Source organism: Bidens hawaiensis, unplaced genomic scaffold (assembly GCF_021521415.1).
Source record: "Bidens hawaiensis isolate Kalapana, Puna unplaced genomic scaffold, B.hawaiensis_p1.1 tig00014201_1, whole genome shotgun sequence".
NCBI classification, from domain to species: domain Eukaryota; kingdom Viridiplantae; phylum Streptophyta; class Magnoliopsida; order Asterales; family Asteraceae; genus Bidens; species Bidens hawaiensis.
In genome coordinates this window covers 164,719-186,338 of record NW_027492222.1, presented here as the reverse complement: position 1 = coordinate 186,338, position 21,620 = coordinate 164,719, and the positions used below count along the sequence as shown (strand labels likewise).

General features: G+C 39.8%; 1 protein-coding gene and 1 pseudogene across 1 annotated transcript; both read right to left on the bottom strand.

The window, feature by feature from the left end:
• Positions 1-11,103: 11,103 nt before the first annotated feature.
• Positions 11,104-17,186, bottom strand: LOC143546060 (CBS domain-containing protein CBSX1, chloroplastic-like). Its single transcript, XM_077037809.1, has 8 exons — positions 16,905-17,186; positions 13,077-13,164; positions 12,935-12,999; positions 12,760-12,808; positions 12,329-12,381; positions 11,591-11,706; positions 11,465-11,522; positions 11,104-11,379 (listed from the first exon to the last, which is right to left on the bottom strand). The coding sequence occupies exons 1-8, from the start codon at positions 17,118-17,120 to the stop codon at positions 11,305-11,307; spliced, it is 720 nt and encodes a 239-aa protein (XP_076893924.1). The 5' UTR covers positions 17,121-17,186; the 3' UTR covers positions 11,104-11,304.
• Positions 17,187-20,552: 3,366 nt separating this feature from the next.
• On the bottom strand, positions 20,553-21,405 carry LOC143546059 (ethylene-responsive transcription factor ERF010 pseudogene; annotated as a pseudogene).
• Positions 21,406-21,620: the final 215 nt, after the last annotated feature.

Genomic DNA, 21,620 nt, shown 5'->3' with positions numbered 1-21,620 from the left:
AATGTTCAGAAAGTTTGCAACCAAACCCTCAAAAACTAATGCATAACCACTCAGTGGTTACTGTGAGAGTTGTAATTCACTTGATGAAACCTGTTGCCAAAAAAAGAATAAGAAAACCAAGAACATCAAATTTGTGCATCTTATGCCAAGTTAGTGTCATCAAAATATCAGATGTTACATCATTTATGTTTTATCTTCCATTCTAGAATGGTAATATAAAACATTCATTGTGGATATGTGTTTAAAGTGATTGTTGTCACAACAATCTGTCAGTAAAAAAACTAATTATGATTCCAAATCTTTGATTACCAGCAGCTAAGAACATGCAAGAATACTATTATTCTGATAATGATAGTGTAATCATCCCAATTTTAAGCAACTTCCTGATTATTTGATTTAGATTCTTCAAGCCTCAAATGCACATCCAAACACCAACTAAATTATTAAGTGCAGACTACATGGTAATGAAAGAAAATAAGAAACCTATAACAATTACTATTGTAATGTGCTGACAAACAAAGCATTTCCCCGGTTAATTAGACCCCCGCATTCTTCTCTTAATGAAATGATCCATATATTCAGTGTCATTAAACAAGGTAACAGATCCTGAAACTAACACTCATATAAACCAAGTTTCAGATATGACACTGAACAAAGTCATGAACTAATACATTACTGTTCATGGCCTCCAAATTGATTGTCAGATTCATGGCAACTTAAAGCTAAATTCATAGTTGTCAAAGGCGCAAGGCACTTAAAAAGCGAGGGCCTGAGATAAGAAAGGTGCATAGCATAAACATACAATTTTTGGGGGGTTTTAGGCATGTTAAAGGCTTGTTTAGAGATAAGTTTAGGATGGTTCCATGCCATTTTTTGGATGTTTATACCAATCTGCCTGAAATTTTAGAATTTTGCCAGAATTTTCAAGCATTTGGCCAGAATCTTGCCTAAAGGTTGCTGGATGGCAGCAAGGCTCTTTCGCTGGGCCTTGCCTCATCAAAAACCTTGGTGTGCGGCCGAAGGGCTTTCGACAACATAGGCTAAATTACAAAGAACATATCAAAATACATCATCATCATCATCAGCATCGTACTCAGTATATCCCACCAATAGCAAAGCTATGGTAGGGTCTGAGGAGGGTAAGATGTAGACAGCCTTGTAGGGATAGAGAGGCTGCTTCCGGTGAGACCCCCGGCTCGATAATAGTTTCAAAAACCACATAGATATTAAACAATTAAACAAACAAACTCTAGAACAGTATGCTAGGGCTAAGTTAGATTCCGAAAAATCTCCCAATTTTAATCCCTAAAACGGAAAATCATATTCTAAAACAGAAATACAACATTTTACCTTGTTCGCATGAAAATTGTTGATAATAACCAATCTCAGAGATCAATTTAAGATCATATTCATCAGCTAAAAGAAAACTGTAACACATAATTAATAAGAAAAACCTAATGAAGCTTGTAGAGTCACCACCAATGATGGTTACAAAAAGCACATAGAGATTAAACAAACAAAGAAAGAAACCCTAGCCTAGAAGAGTAAAAGATGGCAGGGGTAAGTTAGAATAATAAATATTCTAAAAGCACAATTATATATATAACATTCCACCACTGCTCAATTGCTAACCCTAGAGCATCAGAAATTGATCAACATTTTGCAGAATTGAAAATGTGAGGAGGAAAAGTAATTTGAAAGATGAAAATTGGATAACCTAAAATAATAAAATTAGGTAACGAGAAACGGAGGAAGAGTAAATGAAGAGGAGCTTACGGATCTATCTAGGTAACAATATGATTAAAATGTTGAAGAATTATTGAGGGTTTAATGAAGATTCAATCGAATCGAAGAATAATAATAATAATAATAATAATAATAATAATAATAATGGCGGGATGAATGAAACAAACCAACCGTTCGTTCGTTCGTCGTTGGAATACTATTATTAGTATTGTATTTGGGTTTTGTTGACGGAAAGCGGGAACAGCTTCTTGAATCTCCGTCCTCCACTTTTCTACTTATGTACCAATTAACCCCCTCCTCCCTTACTATCCTCCCTTACTAGTTTTTTTTTTATTTCTGTTTATTTTTCTTTCTTTCTAGATATTATTATTATTATTATTATTATTATTATTATTATTATTATTATTATTATTATGTATTGATTCAAATTTCATGCATAATCATCCATTTCCATAATCATCCACATTTTCCACTTCACTACAAAAAAGACATTTCATCGGTTATTATAATAATTTATGTAAGAATAATAAGGAAGGTGTTATTGTTACCAAAGTATCTTAGCGAGGTGTCAAAGCACAAAGAGCATGGGATGGAGTAGAGTGTGCGAATACGAGAAATAGATAAGAGAGGAGACATGATGAGGTGAAGCCCAGGAGAGTGTTTATTGTTTCGGTTTGGGCCATGTGTAGTGGGCTACAAATTGAGGCGATATAGGGCAATATGGGGCAAGAACAACGCACCCCGGGGGAATAAGTTGGGGGCGACAGGAATTTGTCGTTGGGTTGTGTAATGACGATGATGTGGCAATCAATGATTGGAGAGTGGGGCAATTTGTAGGCTACATATCGCCATATTTTGTAACCCCTCCATTACACGTAACCTAAAGTCATCAACAAAATTTCCATATTTCAATTTAATATTTGTTTTCAAGTAAGAAAAAATACCTGAAGATTTTAGACTTGACTATGTAATAACGTTATTGTTTGATTTCAATAGCTTTTAAGAATTTTATGATACTTATGTTGGTGTGCTTATGAATTTGAGTTGGTTATTTTACCTTGTTGAATTACCAAAAGTGTTGCTACTTACTAGGAACCCATTTCAAGCTCATGTAAAACAGAAACCGACTCATAACCAAACTGATACTGAAGAGGTATGTACCCGCCTCAACACCGAGCGAGGCGGGTCAACCCACAAGATACAGACAAGAGACTTGAAATCAAGATATTATGAAGGCACAAAGCCAAAACCTACGCGCATGGCGCATATCACATATGCTCACGCATATCACATATGCTCATGCATTACATGCTCAGGCATCACATATGCTCAGGCACCACAGATGCTCAGGCATCACACATGCTCAGGCATCACACATGCTCACGCATATCACATCTGCGCGTGGCGCATCCGAGCGTGGCGCATATCACATGCTTGTGCATCACATCTGCGCATGAAACATCTGCGCGTGAGAATAAAGAGAAGACCTCGCGCATCCTCAGGATAGGCGCATATCACACATGCACATAATCAACCTCGTCCTTATCCAAATCAGGATTAGGGCAACCTTGATTGTGCACGTCAGACAACCTTCCAGAAGGTATCTTTTTAAGGAATAAGAATATGCTGATGTTGACAGCTGCCAAATGAAAGGTGGACAACTCAGCATAACCCATGTGCTACCACGTGATTATAACCAATGAAAAAGCACCAGGTGTCCCCAAGGACACGTGGCGCAAATCAATTGGAGGAGGCTAACAAAACCCTAATTGGGTCTGAGCCCAATCAGTGGAAACCCTAGCACTATAAATACAGCATCAACTCCACAAGGAAAGGACAATCATACTCAGTTACAGCCAGTAACATACACAATCACATCCAATCACATCCAATTACAGAGTATTCAGCTATTAAGCAATACTCTCCAGATTTCCTTACTCTGATATTATTATCTTCTCCCACAAATACTTATTCTCACACCGGAGGGTTACCCCAAAGAGGACCCCTCTGTCCCTATCTGAGGGGTAAGTTGACGGTGCTGTTCATTTTGTAGGTGGAAGAGCCCAGATCCCAGAGATCCATTGGTGAAGAAGCATAATCACACCCGAGGAAAGTAGATCGTCTACCAGTGAGTAAAATTTTTGGTAGTGGCAGTAGACTATTTCACAAAATGGGTTGAAGCCAAGCCACTAGCAAAAATCACAGCCGAAGCGATGAAGCAGTTTATCTGGAGCCACATCATATGCCGTTTTGGCTTGCCCATGGAAATTGTGAGCGATAATGGCAAGCAATTCACTGACAAGAAGATATCCAGCTGGCTCAAGGAATTGCGCATCAACCAAATTTTCACTTCAGTTTATCACCCTCAGGGGAATGGACAAGTGGAACGTGCGAACCAAAGCTTGTTAAATGGGCTGAAGAAAAGATTGGAGGGAGAATCCCATTCTTGGGTCGAAGAGCTACCTAATGTCCTGTGGGCACACAGGACATTAAGCAAAACCAGCAATGGCGAATCCCCGTTCAGCCTAACCTATGGAACGGAGGCAATGATTCCAGCAGAAATTGGATGCCCATCCCATAGAGTGCTCATGACGAGCAAGATTGATAACGAGCGCGAAAGAAGGTTGGATCTCAACTTACTTGAAGGGCGCAGAGAGGCAGCTATCATCAGTGAAGCCAAATACAAGAAAAAACTGGAAAAATATTACAACCAGCGTGTGAAAGAATGCCACTTCAAGAAAAATGATTTTGTCCTTCGAAACAATGAAGCTAGCCGCGCGATACCCCCGGGAAAAATGTCCCCCAATTGGGAGGGACCTTATCAAGTCTCGGAAGAATTGGGAAAAGGCGCATACGCTTTAAAAGATTTGAATGGAAAGAAGATCCCGCGCGCATGGAACGCGACACAGCTTAGAAAATGTTTCATGTAAAAAATGTCAAGTTTGTAATCAAGGCTTTTTAAGCCATTATGAATAATGATACGCGCTATCTTCTCTTAATGTGGATTCTATTACCTTTTGCATACATGTTTCACACTTCCCTTTATTAATTTTGAGCAATATGACAACATTGTATTGACATCAAAACGAAATAAAAACGAAGTAAAACATACATGCGCGAGCTTCAAGCTCAAACGCGTTAACGAGTCTTAACTCTAAAACGTCAGGGCCTTAGCACAATTCTATTACCTTTTGCATACATGTTTCACACTTCCCTTTATTAATTTTGAGCAATATGATAACATTGTATTGACATCAAAACGAAATAAAACGAAGTAAAACATACATGCGCGAGCTTCAAGCTCAAACGCGTTAATGAGTCTTAACTCTAAAACGTCAGGGCCTTAGCCCAATAATATGAGCCTTAGCTCAGGGCCTTAGCCCAATAATGTGAGCCTTAGCTCAAATCACTCACAACATCCATCCTACATGCTGCGCAGACTGACCATAAAAATACCTAAGCACAACTAAGGCAAAGCGAATGCCAAAACATAGTTGTTAAGGTCTCAGGTCGAGGTCGCGCATGGAATTGTAATGGATATCTGAGTAACACATATTGACACGTAAAGGCTAAAAAACTCATAATTCCATGCGCGATAACGTCGCGCAAAAGAGGAATAATGAAAATGCCAAGGCACGTGTCAACATAATCAAGATATGGCAAAATCACTTACAATATGACAAGGATTAAGTATAATAATTTCCTTACAACCTTGTTCTTATTTCAACGTGCAAGCATATCTTATATTCAACAAGCAAACATGCAATATAAAGAGATGAATGGGGAATGCGCAAGATGCGAAGAAGGGAAAAAACAAAATTTCATTCCAAAGCATTGAAATTTACAAGTTTACAAGATGATGAGATACAAACTACAAATAAAAATAAAAAACATGAAGGGCTTCTCAAGTCTCCACGTCGACGTCAGCCTCTTCATAATCCTCATCACCGCCCTCAGCATCTGGCGCAGCCTGCTCCTCGTTATCTCCATACTGACCATAGTCAAGTTGTTCATCCTGAATGGAGTCTTCTGGCACAACAGTGTCAGGAGCGGATCCTTTGGCCACGCCAGAGCCGCCAGCAGGAGCAGCATTCCCCGCGCCATCATCGCCGCCACCAGCCCCTTCGCACTCGTCAAGTAACTTCTTTAGCGCGCCGAGGTCGGGCTGGTCAGCAAGCGCGGATATCTGCAAATCATATGGAAAAATATAAGTACAAAAAAGACTTGGAAAATAAGTCAGGGTAATATCATTAAGGATAAAATACCTGCCCAAGGATGGGAATAGAAGTATTCAAATACTTCTCCCCCATCGCGGCCATGTCCGCGCAGGCAACGTCGCTCTGATAAGGGTAGTCGGATGGGTTCTTCTTCAGCATCCTATATTCATAGCCATCCTTGAACCCTTCAGCTCGACCCACCAGGCGCGCGGCAGCGTTGCAATCCATCACAAGGGCCTGGAACTCGTCTGAGTATTTCATCGCATAAGCGCAACGAGTCATACCCTGTGAGACTAGCCATTGGCAATCCTGCGCGAGAGAAGAAACAGTCGTCTCGAGGGCAGGAATCTGAGAGTTTAACAACTCAACAGTTTCCTTAGTCTGTTTTAGCTCCTCTTTGTCAGACGCTGCTGCCGCCAAGGCTTCTTCTTTTTCCGCTCGCGCAAGGTCAAGTGCTTCCTGGCTAGACGCTGCCGTCGCCAAGGCTTCATCTTTTTCGGCCTGCGCGGCCGCCAGCTCCTTCTTTAGGCGGGCAACCTCACTCTCCAGTGATGATTTGTCAGTTATAGACTGGACAAGAGCTTGGTCACGCGCCTCCGCGTCCAGCTCCAAGTCGCGCACTCTACGCGCGTACTTGGCAGCGTCCGCCTCGGCCGCCTGTAGCTTCTCCCTCGCAGCCTGTAGCTCATGACCGCGCTTCACGAAGGCGGTGTTAGCACTCGCCCTGTTCTCACTGAGCTCTGCTTGGAGCTTTTCAGCTCTCTCTCGAGCATCAGAAAGATGCCAAGCAGACACTTTAGCCTCTTGCTTGGCCTCCGCAAGAGCATCACGTACCTTTACGTAATCATAGCGAAGCTCTTGGGAGGCAGCAAAGAAAGCCGACCCAGCAAACAGATGGTCGTTGAGCAATTCATCGCGAGCGCGGCCCTCCTGAAACCTCCTTTCAGCTGGAGGCACAGAATGAGCCCAGAATTCCGCACACACACCCATGGATTGAAATGAGCTGTCCTCAGTAATATTCCATCTCGGGCGGTAAATGTGATCGGCTTCCTGCAAACACAAAGTAATTATCTAAGTCATCAAAACACTAAGATGGAAGTCCGCGCAGCGGAGCAAAAACGAACCTATACCTGCGGGGATGAAGCAGAAAAGTCAGCGCCGGGCCCACGAGAAGACTCCGCCACGAAACCTCGTGGCGCTGCAGGGCTGGCGCGGCCACTGTCGGAGCCTTCTGCCAGAACCTCCTCATCCTCCTCGGAAACAGGCCTTTTCTCCTGCGACCTAGAACCAAAGTCAGTCTCGCGAGGAGGGCTGTGCGCAGGAGGAGGTGACGGAGGTCTCGGCGCCGCCAGATCAGCGCGTAAAACGGCCTCCTGCTCCTTAGTAATCCCGATGAGGGGAGATTCAGCGCTTGCAGGAGCAGGAGCAGAACCAGCGGCGCTGGCACCGGCGCCAGGAGTGCCGCCAACAGCTTGTACGCCAGCAATGGCCCCTATGAAAAATCAACAAAAAAAAAATGGTTCATGACTTGATCTAAAAGAAAAAAGACAGAAAATAAAAGCGCAATACATACCTTGGCGCAACTCCGTTCGCGAGTCAAACATCGCCATGAAGTCCATTCTACCCTTTTTCGAGGGTAAAACAGGGGACTTCGAAGCAACCTCCGGCGCAGGCGCGGCACCTTGTTGCGCCTGGGGTTGATCCACCAACATCGCCGGCTCTACAAACATTTGAATGAGCAAAGATTCATTAGTAACTCTATCAGAATCGCGCTCATAGAACCATAAAGGATAAAGCAAAGTATACCTGTCGAAGGCGCAACGCCGCTTCCCTTTTCCGCCGCGCGAAGGGAGGAGGTAGTGGCACCATACCTCAAGTGGACAGGAGGTCTGCCCACTTTTTGAGGCAGGGAAGACAGGGAAAACTTGGTGGTAAACACCTGGGTTTTCTCAGGTCCCTTCGCCTGAGTAGGAGGATCCTGAACAGCAGGGGCATCATCTTTCTTCTGCTTCTTACTGGCCCCTGCGCCAGTTTTCCCCTTAGCTTTACGCTTTAGTTGGGGCGGCTCATCTTCCTCCTCCTCCTCCGCGAGCTCCAGCTCGTAGTTTTCGAGCGCATCTACAATACACGCAACAGAAGTGTTAGCAAAATTTGGTATTATAAAGGAAAATGCATAAGTACAAAGGCTTACCAGGCGCATCGCTGTCAAAGAGAGATCCCAGATCAACAGGGATGAACATGTCATCGAAGCAATCGGGGAAGCCAACCTCCCCAGCGCCCAGCGCGACGGAGCCACCCTCCATATGCTCATCATAGGCGGCGTGGACATAATCCTTGCTGACTGCACAAAACAAGTCAAATGATATCAGCAAAAAGAATTATATTCGCGCATAAGTAATGCAATGAGATTGACTTACACAAGCCGTCAACTTGGATAACGGGCTCAGTCGCGCTGTCAGCCCACCTCCTGCTCATACCGACCCCCACCAGCGCCTCCTCACAAATTTTCTTGGCGGGGGATGGTTCGGCGGTCAACTTTTTAACCCAGGCGCCAGTTGGGTTCTTGAAGACACCCACATCCGCAGGCGCAGAAGAGATCGCTCGCATCGTCATGCGGATGGGGATCACACCAGCCCTGATGTAAAAAAACCTTTCAGACCAGTCATGAAGGCTCTTGAATGAAACAGTGGAGCACTTCACCTTCTGACTGCGAGGAATAAATGAGAACCAAGAATCTTGGATCTTGGGCTTGTAAAAAAACTGAAAGCGCCGAGGGGTGGGCTCCTCGCGCTGAGATTTGCACATGAACTCAAAGTGAGTCATGCGCACGAGTCCAAACGGATGGACTTGGGATATATGAATCCCATAAAACCTAAGCACCGCACCCACAAACCTTGTCATCGGGAGACGAAGGTTGCAGTGGGTGAAAAAATGGCAGTAAAGGGATATATAGCCGGTAGGCGGGTCCGCCGCCGTTTGCCCGGCCCCAGGCAACATGCAGCCAAACACAGGGAGAAGACCCTGAGAGGCGATAAGGCTGTCAAGATCAGCCTGCCTCAGTTTGCAGGGGATTTCATTCCACTTCTTCACGGCCTTGGTCCTACCTACCTCCTCCGATGAGGCCTCAGCAGCCCTCTTCCCCTTGCCGGTCTTCTTCAACGTCGACATCACTAACGATTTAACACGGCGATTGATGGGGGAGGTTGTGTTGTCTGAGCTATCAGACATACAACTGTAAAACGGACAAAGGATGATCTGAAGAACAGATATCTGGAAGCAGAACAAAGGTAATCGGAATACAAAGAAAGAAAAGAGCTCTGAATAATAAACAAGAAGATGAAGAATAAAAACTCTTAAGGGCTGGCTTTTATAGGCCCAGGAGAGAGAAAAATTGGTGCTGATCGGACTTCACGCGCCCCCACTCGCAGGAGTAAGCCAACGCGAGCGCGACACGTGTCCCTGACACTGTGTGAGGGGACACGAAAAGAAACTGTACAGCTGCTGCCAGAGTTCACGCGCCACCACTCGCACGAACAGACCAACGCGAGCGCGACACGTGTCCCTGACACTATTTGAGGGGACACGAAAGGCAACTGTAGCACCTCGAGCACACGAAAGGCCTGACACGTCTCCATCACTGACGCATGTCAGCAACAACCAACCACGTTCAGGGACGTTTCGTTTTCAACCAAAAGGATAGATCGCGCAACAATGAATAATAAGAAGAAAAAGACAAAACCCTATTAAAAGAGCAAACTATTAAGTCTAATATCTATCTTACCTCGCTCGCGCGAGACAAGACACACATTAGACTGGGGGGGCTTGAAGAGGTATGTACCCGCCTCAACACCGAGCGAGGCGGGTCAACCCACAAGATACAGACAAGAGACTTGAAATCAAGATATTATGAAGGCACAAAGCCAAAACCTACGCGCATGGCGCATATCACATATGCTCATGCATTACATGCTCAGGCATCACATATGCTCAGGCACCACAGATGCTCAGGCATCACACATGCTCAGGCATCACACATGCTCAGGCATCACATATGCTCACGCATATCACATCTGCGCGTGGCGCATCCGTGCGTGGCGCATATCACATGCTTGTGCATCACATCTGCGCATGAAACATCTGCGCGTGAGAATAAAGAGAAGACCTCGCGCATCCTCAGGATAGGCGCATATCACACATGCACATAATCAACCTCGTCCTTATCCAAATCAGGATTAGGGCAACCTTGATTGTGCACGTCAGACAACCTTCCAGAAGGTATCTTTTTAAGGAATAAGAATATGCTGATGTTGACAGCTGCCAAATGAAAGGTGGACAACTCAGCATAACCCATGTGCTACCACGTGATTATAACCAATGAAAAAGCACCAGGTGTCCCCAAGGACACGTGGCGCAAATCAATTGGAGGAGGCCAACAAAACCCTAATTGGGTCTGAGCCCAATCAGTGGAAACCCTAGCACTATAAATACAGCATCAACTCCACAAGGAAAGGACAATCATACTCAGTTACAGCCAGTAACATACACAATCACATCCAATCACATCCAATTACAGAGTATTCAGCTATTAAGCAATACTCTCCAGATTTCCTTACTCTGATATTATTATCTTCTCCCACAAATACTTATTCTCACACCGGAGGGTTACCCCAAAGAGGACCCCTCTGTCCCTTTCTGAGGGGTAAGTTGACGGTGCTGTTCATTTTGTATGTGGAAGAGCCCAGATCCCAGAGATCCATTGGTGAAGAAGCATAATCACACCCGAGGAAAGTAGATCGTCTACCAGTGAGTCGATCCACATTTCTTCAGATACATAAAACCAAAACTGATTGGTTTCCATTCACGATATACCATAACTTTGATTTTAACTCAGTTTGAGCTCAGAACCAACTTTTACCACAAAACTAGTGCTTACAAGATAGTGTTATAATCGAAATTCTGAGCGTTAATTCAACCAAATGGCGTCGACACTTTTTATTATCTACTCTAAACAACTACAGCTATAGTTGTTCTATGTGGTTTGGCTATCCTTAAATATGAAACCCAGGATGTGAACATAATGTTGAAGCCTTAGCCAGAGTAGGTGGGTTTTCATTTATGTATACAGAATTTGATACTAAAGAAAACCACTAACTATGCCTTGCCCAAACTAGCAAATATTCTTTTCATTTTCCGACATGAGAGAGAACACAGTTTACAAGACTATATTACAACAAAAGAAACGTTTTTAAGTTTAAACAATTATACGAGGCAATCAGATTTATAACAAACACATACAAGTTAAACTTCAATAGAATGAATGTATACCATTTCCTCCAAAATGTTATGTTTTGGACTCGCTCGCCTTTTTTATTTGTAGGGCAGCTCTTACAACGTTTCCTCGTGTAATAATTCCCACCTTGTAAGCAAAAGTAACGGTAAAAGACTTATGATAAATTATGTCGTTAATAATAACATGATCATTGAAAGATTAAGGATCTTACCAGCTTTCCTTCACCATCTACAACCGGAAGGCGGCGATATTTGGTTTCAAGTAACAATCTGACATCATAGGATTCTTTTATAAGATTTTGAGAAATAGAATATAAAAAATGGAAGGTAGGATAAACCTGGCGGCGTCCTCGAGATTCGTGTTTTCACGAACCACTAATGGTGCGGGTGTCATTAAATCACCAACTACTTTCCCGTCGGTCTTATTGAGCAGTTTTTGTACCTCGTTGAATGTCTGCAATCATTGTTTTAGTTTAGATAGAAAATGGGGTGCCATAGATGTGATATAATAAACAAACTTGATACATTATGTCAACAAAAGTAGTTAGAAGGAGTCAAAGGTGCAAGGAACACTCAAGATGCAAAGGGCTCGCCTGTTACGTAACACACGCCCATCTCTTGAACGCATTAAAAGCGCATGTGCAATACAAGATAATATATGTATATGCATAGAAAATTAATATTGCTCCCTAAATATAACAAAAGGAGATTTTCGTATATACCCTTGAAACTTACATAATATCATATTTACACAACCAAAAAAATGCATATTAAATATACCCATTCAAAATACTTACAAATTTCATAATAACCCATTTTATAATACAGTTTTAAATATGACCATTATACCCTTCCCTTTTTCCTAGTACCTAAAAATCTCATATTCGAACACGAGTTTTAGGGGAGATGTATAGAAGTCATAAATTTGAAAATGGGTATATTTGATATATGAAATGTTTGTTTGAGTGAATATGATATTATACAAAAGTTTGAGGGATATATGAGATTATCTCAGATAAGGAACTTAATATAGTTGTCAACAAAAGCATCATTAGGATAGATGGCAGACAATTTACCTTCCAGGTGCTATCAACTTCCGGGAACAAGTTCGTATCAGATCGCACAGCGCCTAATCAAAAGTTAAATTGGTTTAGTCTAGGGATTGCTAATTAAGTAAGAAGCATTAGTCACATTAATGAAACTATTTAGTATTATCCATTAAAACCCCATGTACTTGCCATTTCTTTGGCAAAACGGTACTACTTCATCATTCATCATAAACATGCTAATACTATGTTAATAAACAGCGGTATGGTGTAGTTATTTTGTGAATAGGAACAATCCAGTCATGTAAGAGGTTTAAGTAGGAAAACTGAAAAAGGGATTGTTGATATTCAAAATAAAATGTACATTTGAAATGAAAATTAACCATCTCAGAACTGAAATCAAGATAAGTTTGTGCAAATTAGTAAAACAATAGAATTTGATACTTCAAGTTATGGCTTACCTGATACAGAATCCAGTGCTAGTAAGTCGTAATCCGAAACCAGCCCAACCTGCAAAAAAAATGATTACTTCATCACAAACATTACAAGCATTTATGCTCATCATATGGGAGACTGTTTCATTAAAAGCATATGACGCATCAAGCTTCAAATCTTCTATATAATACATAGAGTTACCAATTTCCAGTCATCATCAATTACAGGAAAGCCAGTTATTCTGTGTTGTACAAGAGCTTCCAGAGCTGTAAGGCGGAAAATAATTTAAAAAATAAAATAAAGTGTGAAGTGATCAATGAACTTGTTCTTGGTAAAGCAAAACCTTCATCTACTGTAGTTGTGGGCTTTACTACGTGTAAATCATTTTTTCTAGTCATAAAATCACCCACAATCAGAGCTCCATTTCTTGGCTGAAAACAACAATAACATCTGTCATAGATAAACGACCGAACTTTAAGTTTCATGCATGGTTATCAAAAGCGGCGGAGGCGCTCGTCTAGGCGCAATTTCAGAGAAAAGCGAATGTTTAGCGACTAGTGTTGGTCGAGGAAAAAAGCGAACATTTTGGAGAAATTTGCTATTTTTTCTGATTTCTTTTGATTTATCAATAACTAACAAATAAGGATTCCCTGAAAAATAGTCAAATTTACGTAAATTAATAACTGATTACCTAAAAAAAAGGCATATTTACATAATTTACCATTAACATCAAACATAATTCTTGTTTGTGTATAATATTTATTTTATTTATTCAAGTTAAGATAGATTTATTCTGTAACATCATACATATTTATTCTGTATCACGTTTTATTTACATATTTATTTTATCATAATTTTTATATAAATATTATTATTTTATAAGGTTTTAATTATTTTTTGTTCCTTATTTCTTTTGCATTTTCTATTTCTTATCTCTTATCTAAGTTTAATATTCTGGTTAGCAAATGGCTTCTCAATCTCAGTTTGATGTTGGAACCTCACAATTCAACAGAAAAGATCTGGGATGGAAGTACAATTTTCTTATTAAGATGTTTAACTTTAGTTAAAAAAAATTTTAATGTGCGCTTTTTTTTAAAAATCGGGCGCTTTTTTTGCGCTTATCGCCTAGGCGCTAGACGCATCTTCATCGCTTTAGAGCGCTTCTCGCATTTGATAACTATGGTTTCATGTAGCTAATATACTGTTTTAAAAGGCTGTGATTGAAGATATAAAAGCCACCTTGCTTCTAACCCCATTTACCTGATTGCCTACAAGGTATTCGATGAAATTCCATGAAAATTTTTCATCCTTACTGTTTTTGTCACAATTCGACACTATATAAACATGCTAAACCTAAGGGCTGACATAACAGGTCATAAATGGCACGATAAAACACAATTGCTTATACACGAACACGAATACAATAACTAACGTGTCATTTTTTTTCCAAGCATGAACCTGTTTAGAAACAGGTTACTTGACACGACCTGTTTAAGAACATGATAAATACCATGTATGCAGTGAAACAAAAGTTGCCAAAAGTTTGTAAAATCTTAATAAACACGTAACCCTTAACATAATTTGAAACAAAAATCCACAAATCATAATAATCTAAAATCATTATCCGGTGAATCCCTCAATAGGGTGGACCGCTAGGAGCTTCGTCCGTCCGGAATAGTGACCGGCTCGGGCTACCTTTGACCAATGGGGGCCGCGTACGAAGTACCCGGCGTTACTTAGTTGGTCGTTCAAAAAAAACATCAAATATTTTGTTTACTTTCTTAAAAATAATAATAATATATACGGGTTCAAACAGCTCTTTAGAGTTTAGACATGCCGACATGTTTAAGACTAGAGGTGGCAAATGGGTTGGGTTGGGTCAAAATGGGTCATGGGTCGGAACGGGTTAGGGTTGAAACGGGTTAGGGTCGAAACGGGTTAGGGTCAAAACGGGTCACTTAAAAAAAGGGTTCTTTTGGTTCGGGTCGGAACGGGTTAGGGTCAACAGGTTCGGGTTATAACGGGTCAAGGTTAGAACGGGTCAAAACGGGTTTGGGTCAAAACTCGTTTAAGCGATTTTTCAGTTCGTTTCAGCGCGTAACAGCTCGTTTAAGCGATTTTTCAGTTCGTTTCAGCACATAACAGCTCGCTTAAGCGATTTTTTAGTTCGTTTCAGCACGTAACAGCTCGTTTAAGCGATTTTTCAGTTCGTTTCAGCGTGTAAGAGCTCGTTTAAGTGATTTTTCAGTTCGTTTCAGCACGTAACAGCTCGTTTAAGCGATTTTTCAGTTCGTTTCAGCGCGTAACAGCTCGTTTAAGCGATTTTTCAGTTCGTTTCAGCGCGTAACAGCTCGTTTAAGCGATTTTTCAGTTCGTTTCATCGCGTAACAGCTCGTTTAAGCGATTTTAAAGTTCGTTTCAGCGGGTAACAGCTCGTTTAAGCGATTTTAAAGTTCGTTTCAGCGGGTAACAGCTCGTTTAAGCGATTTTTCAGTTCGTTTCATCGCGTCACAGCTCGTTTAAGCGATTTTTCAGTTCTTTTCAGCGCTTAACAGCTCGTTTAAGCGATTTTTCAGTTTGTTTCATCGCTTAACAGCTCGTTTAAGCGATTTTTCAGTTCGTTTCAGCGCGTAACAGCTTGTTTTAGCGATTTTTTAGTTCGTTTCAGCGCGTAACAGCTCATTTAAGCGATTTTTCAGTTCGTTTCAGAGCGTAACAGCTCGTTTAAGTGATTTTTCAGTTCTTTTCAGCGCGTAACAGCTCGTTTAAGCGATTTTTCAGTTCGTTTCAGCGCATGCGATTTTTCAGTTCGTTTTAGCACGTAACAGCTCGTTTAAGCGATTTTTCAGTTCGTTTCAGCACGTAACAGCTTGTTTAAGCGATTTAGCGATTTTTCAGTTCATTTCAGCACGTAACAGCTCGTTTAAGCGATTTTTCAGTTCGTTTTAGCATCAAATAGCTCGTTTAAGCGATTTTTCAGTTCGTTTTAGCATCAAATAGCTCGTTTAAGCGATTTTTCAGGTCGTTTCAGCACTTAACAGCTTGCTTTAGCGATTTTTCAGTTCCTTTCATCACATAACAGCTTGTTTCAGCATGTTTTTGTTTCGTTGTTGTCGATATTTCAGTTTCGGTTAATTTGTCGATTTTTTTTTGAACGAGGACAACGGACGAAACGTTTTAGTTTTTTTACATTTTTTGTTTTTGTTTTATTTTTTGAGTTATGATTTTTTTATTAATTTTTTTGAATATTTTTTGATGATTTCTATTAAGATCAAAATCCCTCAAAAAAAATTCAAAAAAAACAAATAAAAAATCATAACTTAAAATATAAACAAATAACGAAAAAAGTAAAAAAACCAAAATATTTTCACCGTTAACCTCGTTCATCAAAAAAAAAAAAAAAAAACCCGACAAATTAACCGAAACCGAAATGTCGACGAAAACGAATCAAAAACCTTAATCGACCCGTCTAGTGCGAAAACTCGAAAGAAACCGAAACCCAACCCGTCCAGTGCTAAAACTCGTGTCGGCACGAAAGCTGATCCGAGCCGAAACCTAAACCGATATCGTTCCAATCTAAAACCCATTTCAACCCAAACATGTCACTTTTCCTTAATACACTAACCCATATCGACCCATGTAGTTAAATTTGTCAACCCATTTTGACCCAAAAATAAGAATGTGGAATTTCAAGTGACCCATTTTGACCCATTTAATTAAAACCTATGACCCAATTCAACCCATTTGAATTTTAAAACAACCCAAATTGACCCATTTGGAATGGTTTGGGTCAAGGTTGCCACCCCTATTTAAGACACAAAAGGTGTAAAGCCCAAAAGTTCATAAAAGTAGTTACCAACGTAAGTTGCCAAAAGTTCACAAAAGTATTAATTAATACATAATCCTTTTAACTAATTTGAAACAAAAATCCTTAACACACTAAAACCAAATCATAATTTATTTTTACTTTTTATTTAACAGTTGTTTATATTGGACTATATTATTATTAGTTTGAGCCCGTGGGCTCACTAATAATAGCATAGTCCAATAGTTTAACAATTTAGACACGAAATTAAACAGGTCTCGTATTAACAGGTCCGTCTACCTAAACAGTATACGAATAACGGTAACCGTAGAATTGAGTAAACAATTGAGAAAATAAAGGAAGTACCGGCACGGAATTACCGGTCAAGGTAGCTTCTGCAGCTGCGGCGGCGGCGGCAACGATGAGAGTGGTTCTAGAAGTAGAAAGCGGGAAGAGGCAAGAGGACGGTGGTGTGGAGATACGAGAAGATGAGGTTAGACAGGGCAGCTGGTGGTGGAATACGGTGGCGGATGACGGTTTGGAAAGGGTTATGGGGCGTAGAAGCTGAGGAATTGATGCCATCGATTGCTTCTGGCGGACAGATCCAGAAGCCCACTGGAAAGTTATAATATCGCGTCAAACTGCCGGATTTGGTTATCTTGCTTATATATTTTGGTTTAAATCGGGATAGATAAGATCGTTTTAAAGAGACAAGAGTGTTGTCTTCAGGATTCCAAAATACAAATATTCATTAGAAAAATAATTTAACTTAATTATTATAAAAGTTAGCATTAATTAATGTGAATGACCAATTATGTTACATTGAGTTGGCATTGAGGGATTAGATATGTGATTTCCAATTCGGTTTTCGGATATAGGAATTTTTGAATTTGGGTTGTTCAGCTAACTAGAGGTGCACAAAAAACCTGAATCCGGAACCGGGTCTGAAAAAAAACCCGGAACCGGTTTTTTAAAACCCGGGAATTTAATACCCGAACCCGAACCCGACCTTACCCGTAGGGTACGGATAGGGTATGACTTTCAATGTTGAAACCCGAACCCGTACCTGACCCGATAATACCCGAAACCCGGTTCTAGGTATACCCGAAACCCGGTTTAAACTATACCCGAAACCCGGTTCTAGTTATACCCGAAACCCGGGTTTTTTGCATACCGGAACCGGATTTTTTGCATGCTAGGATATTAGTGTTTGTGCACATGTTTTTGTGTGACTGTCCACAGATCTATAGTCGTTCTCCAACGGATCTTTTTTGGAGCACGTATATGATATAAATACTTGTTTAGAGCAACACCTTTTTATATACCAAACAACAACTGAAAACACATTAAATATATGTTTTTCATATCATTGTTTAGTTGTTACGTATGAATGAACTTTGAAGTTTGTATGCAAAAAAATGGAGTTAGGATAAAAAAATGAAGCAAACATGTTAATAGAAGAAAACTGTAAAAAGTGGTTTTTTTAATACCCGGAAAATAGGGTATTCAAAACCCATAAAACGGGTTTTTTTTCAATACCCGAAAGTAGGGTCTTCAAATACATGGGTATTGAAGACCCGGTTCAATACCCTACCCGAACCCGGTACACAGGGTATGGTTTTTCAAGCCAATACCCGACCCGAACCCGACCCGATTATTGTTAATACCCGATTTTTCAATACCCGATCATACATGAACCCGGTTTCATACCCGAACCCGATTTTTCATAATACCCGATTTGTGCACCTCTACAGCTAACCTAATAAGCTGATAGGTTTAAGTTATTAGTCCACCTTCCCAAGCCCAACCCATTTTTCTTATTATACAAAGGCCCAACTCCATGTCCAAGTTTCCATTTCAAAACCCTAAATTGTACAATTGGTTTCAAAACACTAAGGTGGTGTTTGGGATTCCTTATTTTATTTACTTATAACTTTTCATTAAGTTAATAAGTTATAAAACTCAAACCTATACGTGTTGTCTACGTATTGCTTTCTATTCTTCATTATAATAAATGAGTTTTTTTTATACGGAGACCGACTCTTATATATATCGCTACAAATAATAAATGTAGTTGTATACTTGTATTGGCCAGAAAACAGAAAAACACATGTTAGGTAGTAGTGGCTCTAGTTGATAAAAGCTTTCAAATAATGTCTTACTCTTGGTGCCTTTTTGTGTGACGTTATTCCTGATTGGGTCATCAAGCCAAAATATCTCTATAATTAATAAGACCAGATATTTGGGACCATATCACCTCGTGGTTCGATTATTTTGTTTATTAATTGATCACACTTGTTTCATTTTTTGTCTTGGATGAGAAACTTTTCCTTTTTTCCATTATGAACTGATTATCGAAATTCTATAAAATAAGAAAAATGTAAGTGTAAAAAGGAAAACGATTTATTTGATACTAGACTCATTTGAAGTGTTCCTCTTTTAGTTATTGTTCAAAAAAAAATATATACAAAACAAAAAACCTAAATTACACAAATATAACACATTGACATCATGAAGTAAAAAAGTTAACATGCAATTTCAACCGTAAAAAGTTTATTCACGTGATCAAGTGATTACTCAAATTTTAAAGATGTTACTACTGTTTTGATTCTTAAAATAGATGATGTAAAAGTTTGAATTAAAATAAATATATAGATTTATCGAAAATGCGAGGTTCATTACTTTTTCCTAAAACCGTCTCCGTTATTAAGCTTTATGTAGGGGATATTGCCCTTCAATGTCGGACGGCTGGAAGAATTTCCAATGTTTCCTTTATCCGTTTCTTCACTCATTAAACTTTACGCGTGACGGTGACGCCCTTAAAGAAGGATCTCTCCTCGTCAGTTTGCCTGAGTGGCCTGGGTTAGGTTGTATTCCTTTCCCAATTGAAGCGTGGAAGGTGGTCAACAAAAAAAATTTACACACAATGAATAGTGGGATATGTCACGTGTCACAGTTATGTGAGCCATAGTTTTATTTTCCCGTTTTTATTATTTCAACACTTTATATTTTATTCCTTAATTCAAAAGACTGATTAAAAAAAGTAATAATAATCAATTAAATTATCCCTTTATCTCAATATATTGTTTTACAATTTATTAATTTAGTTACTAACTATTTATTATATAATATTTTAATTATTCAGTGTATGATATATTTTGTTTATTCAACTTGTGATACATTTCATTAACTAGACGAGTGTCCGCGCGATGCAGCGGGAAATACAGGCCTTAATATCACGTAAGAGATTTTTGGGTGCTCATCATTCCATTTAAAACCGTGGATTAAGAATTATTATTTTAAACTCAATTTAGTAGCGAAGTACAAAAGAAACCGAAATCTAACCATTGTTAATCGTTTGTTTTTGTTGGGTTATAAATTTCAACGGTTTGGTTTCAGTTTTCGATGACAAAAAACGGCTTGACTCACGGCTTAGTTTAAAACCATCAAACCGGACCACAAACGAATATACGTAAGATGTTATTTTTTTAACTGAAAACAAACTATGACAATATTATACTCAAATTAAAGAGAATTAAATGCTCGTTTTTATTGTGCAATATTTTTAAAAAAATATTAACGTATGAAAAGGTTATGACCGTTTAAAAATCGCAGGAGAATTTGGGTTAAAAGTGAAATTATAAATAATATATAGTTAAAAGATGAGGGATCAAAGTGGTAACTATTCTTTAAATTTCCTAATGTTGACTAAAGTTGAGGGCCAGTGTTGTAAATAATTTGAAGAAATATGAAAGAAATGTTAAATGTAGTGTTAGAATGTCTACTATGCCCCTATTTAAGGTTGTACAATGTATTTAAAAATTATAAATTACTTAATATTGAATGTCTTAATTTGCCCATAAATAATGCATTATATATAGTAAAGAATAGATCCATAGATATTGTGTTACTAGAAAATAAAATAACATCGAAGTAAATTTTCATATAATCAATCACAGCCCATGATTTTCTTTATTTCATTTATTTATTTTTTGTTTATTTAGTTATAAAAAAAGGATATTATACTAAAAATTATATTAGTTAGGACGGCTAACAACCACCACCGAACACAAGAAAATTAAAATTACAAAAAGACAAAGACGGACAAGATTATATGTACATTGTAAACATCAAAAGTTGTTTCATCTGTTTCCAAGACAATACATGAAAAAGTAACCAAAATATTAAAAAAAAAAAAAAGATTTCTTGCACCCCCAACTGCCCCAGCATCAACAGTAATCATCACCGTTCTCCTCGGGTTTCATATTCAAGTCAAGTTTCTCTCGAAACCAACACGCCTTGAGTTCCGAACCGGGTACACACGTACCACTCATATGCAACGACGTACAACTCGTCTCAGCATCCACTCTCGCCCCAACCTCTGTGGCCTTTTTCCTAATAGTCGCCGCCGACAACTCCCCCGACGTCCCATCAGAAGCCAATAATTCTGGAAAATTCAAGCGTGCTGTCGGCCCACGGAGGTAATACACGGCCGTGTCATACGCCCGTGCGGCCGCCACTGGCGATGAATAAGAACCCAACCAAATCCGGGAGCGCTTATTCGGCTCCCGGATTTCGGCCACCCACTTCCCCCACTTCCTCATCCGGATACCTTTGTACGGCCTCTGATTATTATTCCTCTTCTCAGCTGGACAATTACTCTCCATGACAGAGAGGGGTAAAAGGGGAAAACTGAGAGAATATAAAATAAAATAAAAATAAAAGCACCGACAAGTTTAAAGTTTGGGTGTGGGCGTGGGTATTTATAGATGAGGAATTAATGGGAAAGGGTTTATGAAAAGTGATGGTTTTTATGATGTGGGGATCCTTAATTCAAGATTTGGGTCTACTGACAGACAGACGAGGAAGACTAAGGCTGAAGGGTGTGGGGGGCTTTAATGGGGGCTCCAACCAATAATATTATGACGTGTGGCAGAGAGAGAAACTGGATAAGGGGGGTGTTGGAGCCTCTGGCCCTGGTGTGGGGGGCTTTAATGGGGGCTTTAATGGGGTATATTTATATAGAAAAAATATTTTTTTTTTGGGTTTGTTCGGCTCCCAACGGTCAAAAAACCATCAAAT